The sequence below is a fragment of the Antechinus flavipes genome, chromosome 4 (genome assembly GCF_016432865.1).
Source record: "Antechinus flavipes isolate AdamAnt ecotype Samford, QLD, Australia chromosome 4, AdamAnt_v2, whole genome shotgun sequence".
Lineage (NCBI taxonomy): Eukaryota > Metazoa > Chordata > Mammalia > Dasyuromorphia > Dasyuridae > Antechinus > Antechinus flavipes.
Genome location: NC_067401.1, coordinates 285,351,163 through 285,363,752, shown reverse-complemented (window position 1 = coordinate 285,363,752; position 12,590 = coordinate 285,351,163). Strand labels below are relative to the sequence as shown.

Genomic DNA, 12,590 nt, shown 5'->3' with positions numbered 1-12,590 from the left:
CTCTTTTCTACAATGAGATGATTCAGGCCAGTTTCAATGATCTTGTGATGGGGAGGACTGTCTGCACTAAAAGGGAGGACAGTGAGAACTGAATTTGGCCACAACATAGAGTTTTCACTCTTTTTGTTGTTGTTTACTTGCGTTTTGTTTTCTTTCTGATTTTTTTCTTCCTTTTTGATTTGGTTTTTCTTGTGCAACAAGATGTTTGTGGAGGTATATATGCAAGAATTATGCATGTTTGGCATATATTGGATTGTGTGTCCTCTGGAGGAGGGAAAAATTGGAACACAGGGTTTTGTAGAAGTGAATATTGAAAATTATTTAGGTATGTATTTTGAAAATAAAAAACTTTAATTAAATAAAAAAGGTTAAGCATAGTGTTCTGCACCAAACAGATGTTTAGTAAACAATTTATTTGTACCAGATGACTTATTTAATGAATCACTGCAAATCTGATGCTGCACAAAACAAATAAGAGCCTAATAGTGGCAGAGGACCTAGAACAAATGCGAATGTAGAAATAAAATAAATAATATGGTGGAGTAGATAAAAGTACTTTACTTGGTATCAAGAGATTCAGGGTTTTTTTTTTTTCCCAATAATATTTCATTTTTCAAATTCATGTAAAAATAGTTTTCAACATTCATATTTATAAGACTTTGTGCTCCAGATTTTCCTTCCTACCTCTCATCTTCCCCCTCCCCAACTCAGCAAGCAGTCTAACATAGGTTAAATATGTGCAATTCTTTTAAAATTTTCATATTTGTGCAAGAAAAATCAGACCCAAAGGGATCATGTGGAAGAAACAAACAAAACAAAACAAAACAAAAAGGTGAAAATATTATGCTTTGATCTACATTCAATCTCCATAGTTCTCTCTCTGGATTCAGATAGTGTTCGCTATCCCAAAGACACTCAGTTTTTAACTCTGCCTCAACTACTTACAAGCTACATTGATCATGGACAATGATAAATGTCCTCATCAATGAAATAGGACTAGCAAGTGTTATCCTATCTCTCTCCCTCTCTCCCAAAAACTCTTTGTAAACCTTGAAATACTAAAAAAAAAAAACAAAACCAGAGTTGTTATTTCACAAGTTGGAATAGTTTCACGAAAACCAGTTGGACACCTTACAGATCTAGTTGTCTATTACGTTTAGATCACAATAGAGAGGGTGGAACAAGGAAACTTCCTTCACTCTCCCAACAAAAGAGCATATGTAAGTTATATGGGCAATAATCCTCTCTACATCTAAATTTTGTTTATAGCTATTCTAGTTTCAACTGTTAAATCATACTTTAGTTTTACTACATTTTACTTTTTTAAAGAAATTTTCCATTTTATTTCATTTGATCCTCCCAATGTGATGTAGATTGAACAGGTATTATTTCCAACTCAATAATAATTCTCATTTACAGTGGCCTTAAAAAAACAGAATGCAGGTTTTTCACAACTTTGTGAAGTAGGTAGTAAATGTGTATGAGAATGACAGAGTAACTTGCTCTGAATTCTACAATTAGTAAACATCAAGGTCAGAATTTGTCATCTCATTTAATACTCACAGCAACTCTGCAAGGTAATAATAATATATTCAATCATATCCAACTTTTCACCATCCCATTTGGGGTTTTCTTGGCAAAGATAGTGGAATGATTTGCCATTTCTTTCTCCAGTTCATTTTACAGAAGAGAAAATTGTATCAAATAGGGTTAAGTGATTTGTCCAAAGTCCACAGCAAGTCAGTGTTTGAGGCTGGATTTGAATCCAGATCTAACACTTTATCCACTGTGCCACCAACTGCCAGTAATAAAACAAGTAATAGTTTTTATTTATATAGTGCTTACTAGATGCCAGGAACTTTGCTAAGAGCTTTACAATCATCATGTCATTAGATCCTCTTAACCTTCAGACGTAAGTGACATCATTACCCCCATTTTGCAGATGAGGAAACTGAGGTAGAGATGAAATAATTTTGCTCGGTCACCCAGCAAAGAAGTACTTGATGTTGGATTTGAACTCCAAGACAATGTAAATTTAGTCATGGAATAGTTGTGGAAAATGCATTTTTAAAGTTTTAAACGTGTTTTATGGGAGCTCTTTAAGAAAAAAAGTTTTTATGCCGGCCTCGCTTAGTTTTCCCTGATAATTCTCCTGTCACTTTCCCAGAACTATGCCCTTCATTTTATGGATAAGGAAGCAGAAATTGAGGAAAGTCCAGAACCCGCTACACAGTTTTTTTGCTTGGATCTACCGGGATGGAAGAGGCAAGGCACCTGAGGCAGGGGCGACCGGCTTGCCAAGGCAGACAAGTGTCCGGAGAATCCCTTAGGGCAAACGTCCAGGGACAAGTTCCCAACGTCCAAAGCTGCTTCCGCCATTCTCCCAGAAGCTCGCGCCGCCGGAGCGGGGAAGGAGGGGCTATAACAAAGGGGGCGGGGTTTGAGAAAGGGGAGGTGCTTAGAGGTAGGCGGGGCGTCGCGTGTGTTGGGCGGGGTCTCGTGAAGTCCCATCCCGGACCCGAGCGCCCGGCTGCGCACGCCACGTCTCCTTAGCTAGTGTGTGCCGATGAGAGGTGGAGGAAGTGGGGGATGGGGGGGAGGGAAAAGAGGGGGGAGGGAGCAAAGTATCCTCTCGCGAGAACTGGCTTAAGCGGCGGCGGCGTGTCCGTGAGTGTAGCGTGGGGGGCGGCGGCGGCGGCGGCGGCGGCGGCGGAGGAGCAGCCCTAGCTGCGCCACACGAAGCCTGGGGGGCTGGGACCGGGACCGGCGCCGGGGCCGCGACCGCGCAGCAGGGTCGTGGTGGCGAGAAAGGGGAGGAGAAAGAGGAGGAGGAGGAGGAGGGGGTCGCCATGGCCGGGCAGCAGTTCCAGTACGATGACAGCGGGAACACCTTCTTCTACTTCCTCACCTCCTTCGTCGGGCTCATCGTGATCCCGGCCACTTACTATCTCTGGCCCCGGGATCAGAATGCCGGTGAGTCCTGCCCCGGCCAGGCTTGGCCTGACCCCGGGACGGGCCCCACTATTGCTGTACCTGGGTCCTGGCGTTACCGCACGTCGGTCCAGCCCGTCCCCTTTCCCCCCCTTCTGGGCCTGTGACACTCTTTCGCCTACCTACCCACCCACTGTGGCCGGTCAGGCCTGACCCAGCCCGGCCGGGCCCCAGGCCTCTGACTCTGCTCCTCGGGCGTGTTTTCTTCTGGGTATTCCCTTCCCCCCAATCCCTTTACCATTGTCTTTCCACAGGAATTTCGCTTTCTTCCCTTATTGTTCCGGGCACTCATGGAGCTTTGTCTTTGTTCTTCCTCCCTCCCCATTCTCTTGTTTTTCCTCTGTACTTTTCGGTGGCTTATTAGTGGGGTTTGGATTTGGAAGGGAGTGGAATGTAAATTAAAAAGGTAAGGAAAGAGTAAAAAAGTAAGGACGGAAACCAAATGCATAATCACAGCTTTCATCACTCCCCAAACCTCTTCCATACCATCCTTCAACCCACGCCCCCCAAATATATCTGGTGCAGCTGTTCCAGATGTTTTGTGAACCGTCTGGGCTGGATGACATGTTTACTGCTCTAACTGCTGGCTTCTCTTTCTCTAAACTCCCCCCTCCCCCCCACTTCAAAATGGATTTTTTCCAATTTCATGCCTGTATCTTATATGCCTGCGAGCAGTTGGAGTTGGAAATTATGCCATTATTCTCTTTCCAAGACCAAGGCTTTCCTGTTTATATGGAAAAAGTGAAAGCATGAAGGAGTTAAGTCCCTTTTAAATAATGACCTTATTAGTGGTTTTGAGGGAGCTAGTCTGTTAAGCCTAAGTCTTTCAAGGTAGATGACATGGTTTAGACTGTCTCAGCTGGGTGATTTAGAAAAATTTGGGGATAATGGTTGAATTTCATTTGTTAGGTATACCAAAACAGATGGCAAGTGAAGTAATCCTTCAGAGGCTGTTAAATAAACAATATCATGACCCAATGGATTGTTTATGGCATAGGTCGCAGAAAACATTAGTGACTAGAGGATTTTGTGTGTTAAAGATATTGAGGAAAAGTTCCTTTTTAACCAGTAACCATATTAACTTGTTTAAGCTACAGTACTCTAGGGTCAGTGAGTGTTGGAAAAGTAAAATGTTGTCTAGGTGGTACACATTTACTTTGGGAAAGTTGATGACAGTAGAGCTGTATGTAATTCAGTTCAGAATTTCTCTGGGTTTAACAGTCTGGTTTGAACCATAGAATTTTGCTTGATGTAATGGAACCAAATTGTGTTCATCTTTGTGTTCATTAATTGTAATAAGATTAGATATGTGTCCATTAAATGCAAAGATTTGCCTAGAGTTATTAGACTTAATGGTTTTCAGATGCAGTAGTTAGCGTAAGAAAAATAGATTTGGGATTATTTTGCTTTTTTATATTCTGTGCATTCAAACCTGTGTTCTTGGGATTGAATTTTAATTGTATACTATCCATAAGCTTAAGCCCATTGCAATGAAAGCATTGTATTTGTGGGTGCTTACTTTTATAAAAAATGTATTTATTTTAAAAGATGTATTTATTTTTGAATATATTGTTTTTTTTAAAAAATTGTGACCATCCTTATCTGTTCTGGTTAGCATCATGCACTGATTTCAGAGATCAGTAATCAGTCAGCATTTAGATTTTTGTGGTTTCTTTAATATTCAGAAACTTGATATTTGTCTGAAACATTTATATAGTAGTTTTTAATTTTGAAAACAAAGTTTGACTTCCATTTATCCATATCAAGTATCTCCACACTTGATCAACTCTGCAAAATGGGCAAAGTGATATTGGAAAGAGCTGGGACTTTTGGTTGGTGGAGATTGGGCAGTCTCTAACTTCGCAATCAATATTCCTTGCTCTCATTTTCCACTTGTGAGAGTGTCTTAGTCGGAATATGACCTTTGCCTGGATACATACTTTGTGCTTACGTCTGTTTCATTATAGTGAAAATGAAGAAATACAAATTCAAGTTTTATTATAATAGTAAATAGCACTTGTATTTTTAAAAATAACTTTAACATAACTTAGATTGCCTCTGTAATAAAAGGCTGGTAAGAAAAAGATGCGTCTCTGAACTTAGAAGATAAGCTTTGAATTAATATTACTTTAAAGTTGGAGCATTGTGATATCTTGAAGCATATGGTACTCAAATTTCACATGAAATTGCCATCTATAAATTAAATGCAGCCTTTGACTAAACTTTTAATTTTTAGAACTGAATAAAGTCTGAAAAAAAGAAAATAGCTTATAAGAAAAGTTAACTGAAATGCATTTTAAAAGGTTTCAGCTGGAAATGTTTTTCTGTTTTTCCATGACCATCATCTGTATCAAAAAATCAGTTTTATAGGCAGTTATAGCCTTAATAGTGATTATAATAATCTTCAAAAAGATTTCTTTGTTGTTTTAGTGGAGCCCATATATACTTCTTCTCAAGGATGTCTTTAAAAAAAAAATGTCCTATCACTTTGATATTTTGAAATCATAAGTCTCTGGACTACAATAAGTACCATTCTCAGTTGACAGATTGGGATAGCTGAAGCTTGGAGAAGCTTAATGGCTTATCACAGGCAGGTCTGGTATGATCATTTATGTTACTTAGACTCTAACAAGCTATTGTAATCCTTCTATCACACAAAATTTTAACCTGAAGTTTGACTGCTTTAAAAGAAATGTTTTGATAACTGCATTTTTATATAATTGGCTTTTTTTTTGTAATACTATATATTTTATTCATTTAACATCATTCTGAGAAAGGTCTCATAGATTTCATCAGACTGCCAATGGTGATCCATAATAAACAACACCCTTTCTCTTACAGTTTAAAAAAAAAAAAAATCTAGTGTGCTAAATGTAACTGTAATGGATACACTTTTGTGGTGAAAGAAAGGTCTTATTTTCTCTTTCTTTCTCAGAATTATTTGCATATTTGTTCAGAAAAATGACTGGAGGCTTCATCAGACATGAAATGTAAAAAAGTAATTTGATTTATGTAATAATATGAAGAGCAAAAAGTTCACCACATTCTTTCAGAAGGAAGGATAACCTTAACAAGTTTGTTAATTTTTGAGATTAAAGATATCTTTAGTAAAGTGCAGGGACAATTTAGTAGGTTAAAATTTTCCTTTAGTAAGGCTATAAGTAAGAGAGACTGCTCTGATGTTCTTAGAAGTTTTCATATATTCTTTTCAAAATTGAATTTAATTTGAGATTAAATACAATGTATCATGATCACTTAAAATTGAGATTTCATTTAAAACTTTTAATGTCATCTTAACTCTGCATCACCTAATATTTCTGACATTCTCCAAATTTTTATGCTTTGGCTTTTTATAGATGTTAGTTATGTAATTTAACACTATGTTCAGGAATGTGTTAAATTTTATCCTGTCTATTACTTTTAAAACAAGATTGTATTTTAATATTATGTTGTGCAAATTTGATCATCATACTTGCATTCCAACTCTTACAGTTGAGAGGGCATAGCTTACCAAATACTCTTTACTTTTAGATTTATTTGCCTAGAGTAAAATGTAAAATAACTGAGTATAGTTTTTTGTTTTGTTTTTTTTGTTTTGTTTTTTTTGCTGAGGCAATTGGGGTTAAGTGACTAGCCCAGGATCACACAGATAGGAAGTGTTAAGTGTCTGAGACCAGTTTGAACTCAGGTCCTCCTGACTTCAGAGCTGGTGCTCTATCCACTGTGCCACCTACTTGTCCAAGATGTCAAAGCCTTTTTTTTTTTTTTTTTTTTTTTTTTTAATTCCTCTCCTAGGTTAAGGATTGCAGATATTTGGAATACAAATAAAATACACTTTACCTCTTTCAGAGTTATAAGGCTCTGTGGAAAATGACTTTCTTCTACTTAGGTAGTTATTTCTACTAGTTTCTTCTACTTTCTTCTAGTTAGGTAGGCATCTGTTCTAAATAAAATTCAATTATAGTTTCTTTTCATCAAAATTGATAACATAATTGACTTCACAGTTTAATTTCTTTCTTCACCATCTCAGCAATGTGGATGAGCACTTGTTTTGACCTTGGAATTTGAGTGTGAGAGTCTGATTAACTTAAAATCTGTTCTTGATACTGTTATAGTTTTGATGATCTATACCCTTTTCCTATCTTTTGGATTTTGTGCACAGCACATGTGTCAATTTATAGAGAGAGGAATTAGAAGCTCTGATTACAAATCTTAGTTCCTTCCCTAACTTGCTGTATGACTTTGGACGAGTCACTTAACTTCTCTTGGTTTTCAATTTTAGTTCTTGCATTACCTACCTCACAGGGTTGCTGTGAGGAAAGCACCTTTAAACTGTAAAATGCTCTATAAATGTGGATTATTATTATATTACCAGGGTATGGATCAGAGAGGGAAAAGAAGATGAAAGTCACCATAACAGATTGTTGGAAGGGAGAGTTGAAGCAAGCTATTGGCTATAATGAAGTCTTAGTCTTATCTTTGCTGTGGGTTTTGCTATTTCTGATTAAGAATGGACTATAATAATACCTTATTGAAGGAGGTGTATGTTTAATTTTTCTCTCATTAGTAAACTTGTTTGTGAAGTTTTACATGTCATAAAAAGTAGCCAAATAGCAAGATTGCTTTATAAGCACATTTTGTGACTATAGCCCTAGAAAGGACTCTAGAAATCGTCTAGTGCAAACTGAAACCTTTAATAGGTAGTTCCCTAGGTGGGTCATTGTGTTAGAGCTAGAAGGAATCCTAGAAGTTACTTAGTTAGAAGACCTTCATTTTGCTAATGAATAGATTGTGATCCAAGATCGTTGTTTTGTCCAAGGTCACTGAAGAAAGTAAGCAATAGAGCTAAGATTGAAACAATGTATCATAACAGGCAGAAAGCAAAAGCAATCTTAGGTGTCTGGAATAGAAGCATAAGGGAGACAATAGTGTATGATACTTGGTCAGACTACAAATTTAAAGAGTACTTAGTTCATTTTGAGGTGCTTTGAGTCTCGAAGGACATTGACAGGAGTTATAAGGCTCCTTAAAGAGGATGCTCCAGGATGTTGGCTCTTAAAACTGCACTATGCTAAAATTGAGTGTTTAATTTGGAGAATGGGAGTCTCAGTGAAGATATATGCTAGCTGTCTTCTCTTTCAGAGGCCTTTCATGTGGAAGGACTTATATTGTTTTGCTCTGCCCAAAGGGCTGTTCTAGGAGCATTGGATCAAAGTGGTTGAGAGGCGTATTTCATCTTGTTGTAAAGAAAAAAAAACTTGCCCACAACTACAATTTTTAAAAGTTGAATAGATTTCATTCCCTATAGATTTTTGAAGAAGAAGCTTGATTGCCAGTTCTTGTAGAAGAGATTCCTTCTTTCTTCTTATTTACCTGTGGGTTGTTCTCAGGTGACTCTTTAAATCTCTTCCAATTTTGATCCTGTGCTTCTGTGTAAAGGTCAAGGGACTTGTGTAAAGTGTAGTAAGTGGTAGAGCCAGTCTTCTGACATCATGTCTGGTGATTTTTCTAGCACACATTTTAGAGTGCCTTTTCTCTCTGTGGTCTTTTTTTTTTTTTTTTTTTAAATGACCTCATCAGTTCTTTGAATTTAATGATGATCTCTATGCCAGTGATTCTTAGATCTATATTTTCAGACCTTATCTCTTTTGTACATCAATCTCACCATATGCCCATTGAACATTTCACCTGAATGCCCAACAGAAATCTTCAATTCATCATATCCAGAACAATGCTTACTTACTACATTTCCTTTTAAACTTACTCTTCTTCTGAACTTTCCTGTTCCTATTGAGGGGATCACCATCTGCTGAGCAAACCTTGTGTCATACTTAATGTTTTCCTTATAATTCACCCCACGTCCACCTCAGTTGCCAAATCGTGTTTCTGTATATATAAAATCTTTTGGATATTCTTTTTTTCCTATCATAGCCACTATCCTACGTCTGGTCCTCCTATTTTCTCACCTGTGCTATTATAGCAGCCTCTAATTTCAAGTCTGACCATGTTACTATTCTACTTAATACATTTCAGTAGTTCCTTATTACCTCTAGAATCAAATTAAAAACATTTCACAAACTGTCCTACTTTTTTCAGCTGTCTGATAACTTAGTCCCCTTCATGCATAGTATGATCCAGACAAACTGGCTTCTCTGTTTTTTTTTATACATGATATTTCATCTCCAGTCTGTTTGCCTTTTGCAGAGGCTTTCTTCCATACTTGGAATGTACTAACTCCTCACCTTTGGCTCTCAGAATCCCTGCTTTCTTTCAAGGCTTATTCAAATGATATCTTCTTTATGAATCCTGTCCTCATTGCATAGCTGCCAGTGCCTTTCCTCCCAATTCACTTAGTCATATCTATTTTGCATATATGCCCATAGAATGTAAGCTCCTCAAAAGCAAGGAGTGTTTCACTTTGTGTTTGTATTCCCTGTATTTAACACACTTAGCACACAGAAGGTGCTTAATAAATACTTGTTGGGTTTATTTTAGAGTTGGAAGAAACCTTAAAGATTAGTGGTTTGATTTTTAAATAGCTCTATATTTAACAAAGAATTCATTGTTTTCACATTTGATTCTCAACAAAGGAAGTAATAAAAGTATTCCCATTTTGCAACATTGAAAGTTGAATTGAAAGCATTGAAAGTTGAAACTGACATTGAAAGCTGAATTATTTGCCTAGTGTTGCAAGTTGATAAGTGACAAAAATTGATTGGAATTTAGATCTCATAATGAATGTTCCTTCCACTATATATTGCTTTAACTCTAAGTGAAAGATTTTAAATTACTAACAAAATTATTTCAGATGTTGTATATTTAATGAAAACAAAACCTTCATTAATTCTTTCAAAATTAAATGCTATTCCAAGTTCACAGAAGTATTTGTGTTATACTTACATTAATTAATATGCTGATTTGTGTAGTAGACACACAAGATCTGGCAAAAGTCAGAATAATTTTTTTAAAGTAAAAAGACAAACTTTTTTTGAAAAGATAATATATACCTGTTTGAGCTCAGATTGCAAAGATGTTTTACTTTATTTTAGTTATTTGTGGTTTTCAGTTTAATCATTCTATTTTTTTTTTAATCTAGGGATGGAAAAGTGGTTTTTCTTTTTTAAACTTACATTTGTTTCATGTTGAGAATAAGACTATTTTCTGTATACCAGATTTCAGGAATAATGTTACACCATTTCACTAACTCTAATTGCATTCTTTATTGAAATGTATTGCTGGTAGCAAAATGACCCAGTTTATACTGTTAAAAATTTCTTTCCTATATTGCTTTGGGTGCAGGAATAAAAAAAATTTTTTTTAAACTTTCAGACTATTTCTCCATTCTCCCAGCACAGCATTATTTTCTTGGTAAGGATTTTGGATTCCAAAGCCCCAGTTTTTCTTTTTGCAAAATGCTTTTTCTTTTCCCTGACCCATTTTTGACAATTCAAGTAACTTTGATATTTTCTTGTATTTTAGGTTCTATAATAAATAGAAAGTCTTGAGCTCATTGAGAGATAGGTTTGTATATCTTTTTTTCTTGTAGCAGTGTAGATTACATCTACTAGAAAAACATATCCCAAACATTTTCTGCTCACATTTTTTCCCACTCCGTTACTTTTTCTGCTAATATGCCTTAACTTTTTTCTATGATTTTTATCCTCTTTGTTCTTTTCCCCTTAGTGAAATTTCCCTCCTTCCCCCACCCGTTTTGGTTTATTGAAGAAGGCCACTTCTTATTTGATCAAAGATTGGAATTTCCCAAAGGAGAGAAGACAAAAGATTGGGTATAGTGTAATCATGTTTTACTGATAGTTTTGACATTCTGGAGTGAGGAGGTTGGCGAGGTGGAGGAGTAGGTCATGATTTGATGAGATAAGGAGCTTCCTTTTTCTGTATTCTCTTGGTACTTCTTTACCTTATTTCCCTTTTTTCCTTCCCCAAATAATTCCAATAATTTCTCTTTGTTTTTCTAATATCTGCCTGAATGTACTGGGCCCTACAGTACAGGTGTTTGCAGTTCTTCGGAGTCATTGCCTGTATTCTATAGGATTTATATAATGAATTCAGCACAGTCAGTTTATCTACAATATACTTTGCCTATAATCTTTAATTTCACTTGACCTTTTATGAAGAGGAGTTAATTATTTTTGTCTCATCCTCATCAAATTGCTTCACTTTAATATCATTAAATTTGTTTTCTTATTAAAAACAAAAGATGATAGTTACCTCATAATGAAGCCTAATTATGAGGTGACTCCCACAATATCCAATCAGGCCCTATGCATGCATGCATGCACATATTTATTCCTGTGGTTTTATGATAAGTGTAGATACCCATACTGGAAAATCTAGTCCTTATAATTGTAACATATTAAAAAATACAGTTTAGAGATAGAAGGAATGTTAGAGGTTATCTAGTTCATCCATTAAATGCACTTAAGTGGCATCCTGAAATAGAGTGCCAAGCTAACATTCAGGAGGAGTCATCTCCCTGAGTTCAAATCTGGCCTCATACAATTTTTGGTTGTGTGACCTTGGGCAAATCACTTATCCCTATGTGCCTCAGTGTCCTCATCTGTAAAATAACCTGCAGAAGGAAATGATAAACCATCTAGTGTCTTTGTTATGATCCTAAATGAGATCATGAAGAGTCAGATACTACTGCAACTACTGAACAGCAACAGTCCAGCAATTGCATTTTACACATAAGAAAACTAAGGCACCGAGAAAGTATGTGATGTGTTTATTAATAAAGTCACATAGTAGTAAATATCAGTCACGATCTGAACTGTTTTTTCTACTATACCATGCCATCTTGATTTGTTTTGAGGTGACAAAATTATAGTTTTTGTTCTGTTAGATTTTTAAACCTTTGAAAGAAATGCAGTGATGTATTAAACCTAAATACTACTACACAGAAAATAGGGAATATGCCATTGAATTTTCTTATGCTCTTGGACAAGGCATTTTCCATTTAGGATTTTTCTTATTTAAAACTGTGAATAATACTTAAATGTAAAAATATTTATTATCTTTATGGCTTTGAAAGTATCCTTTGCAAATAGTTTTTTTTATCGGATCCTTTGTTCTGAGAGGTGTAATAACTAAGTTAAAGGAATCAATTATAATAGCTATTTTAAAATTAAACTAATTTAGGTAAATTTAGAATACAACAATTCCAACTTCACTGAGAGGCAGCATGGTGTAGCAGATTGAGAGTTAATCTTGGAATTAGTAGCTCTAGGTTCAGATCCTGCCTATGATACATTCTGGCTGTGTGATCATGGGCAAATCACATATTTTCTCGATGCCCCAGGTGATTCTCAGTTCCCTATACTGATTTAACTACATGTCTGGATCCAAAAGAGAAAAAAAAAAAACTTTTGTTTTATGAATGGCAGAGCTTTTAATGCATAATTAATTTAGAATTTGCCTTTAGTTTCTATGCCACTGTGGATGGAGTGTATATTTTGTATCATGGAGAGCATTATGCTGTGCTAGTAAAGACTGACTGAATAAATATTTTTCATACACTTGATTTTTAGTTTCTGGGTTGGAACAGTGGGATACCTATGTGCATGAACAAACAATTCAGG

General features: G+C 36.0%; 1 protein-coding gene across 1 annotated transcript in view; it reads left to right on the top strand.

The window, feature by feature from the left end:
- Window positions 1–2,762: 2,762 nt before the first annotated feature.
- SEC63 (SEC63 homolog, protein translocation regulator) overlaps window positions 2,763–12,590 on the top strand; it is a 69,569-nt gene continuing 59,741 nt past the window's right edge. The window contains exon 1 of the mRNA XM_051997490.1: window positions 2,763–2,973. Within this exon, the coding sequence (XP_051853450.1) occupies window positions 2,850–2,973 (124 nt within the window). The 5' untranslated portion in view covers window positions 2,763–2,849. The remainder of the gene's footprint in view (window positions 2,974–12,590) is intronic.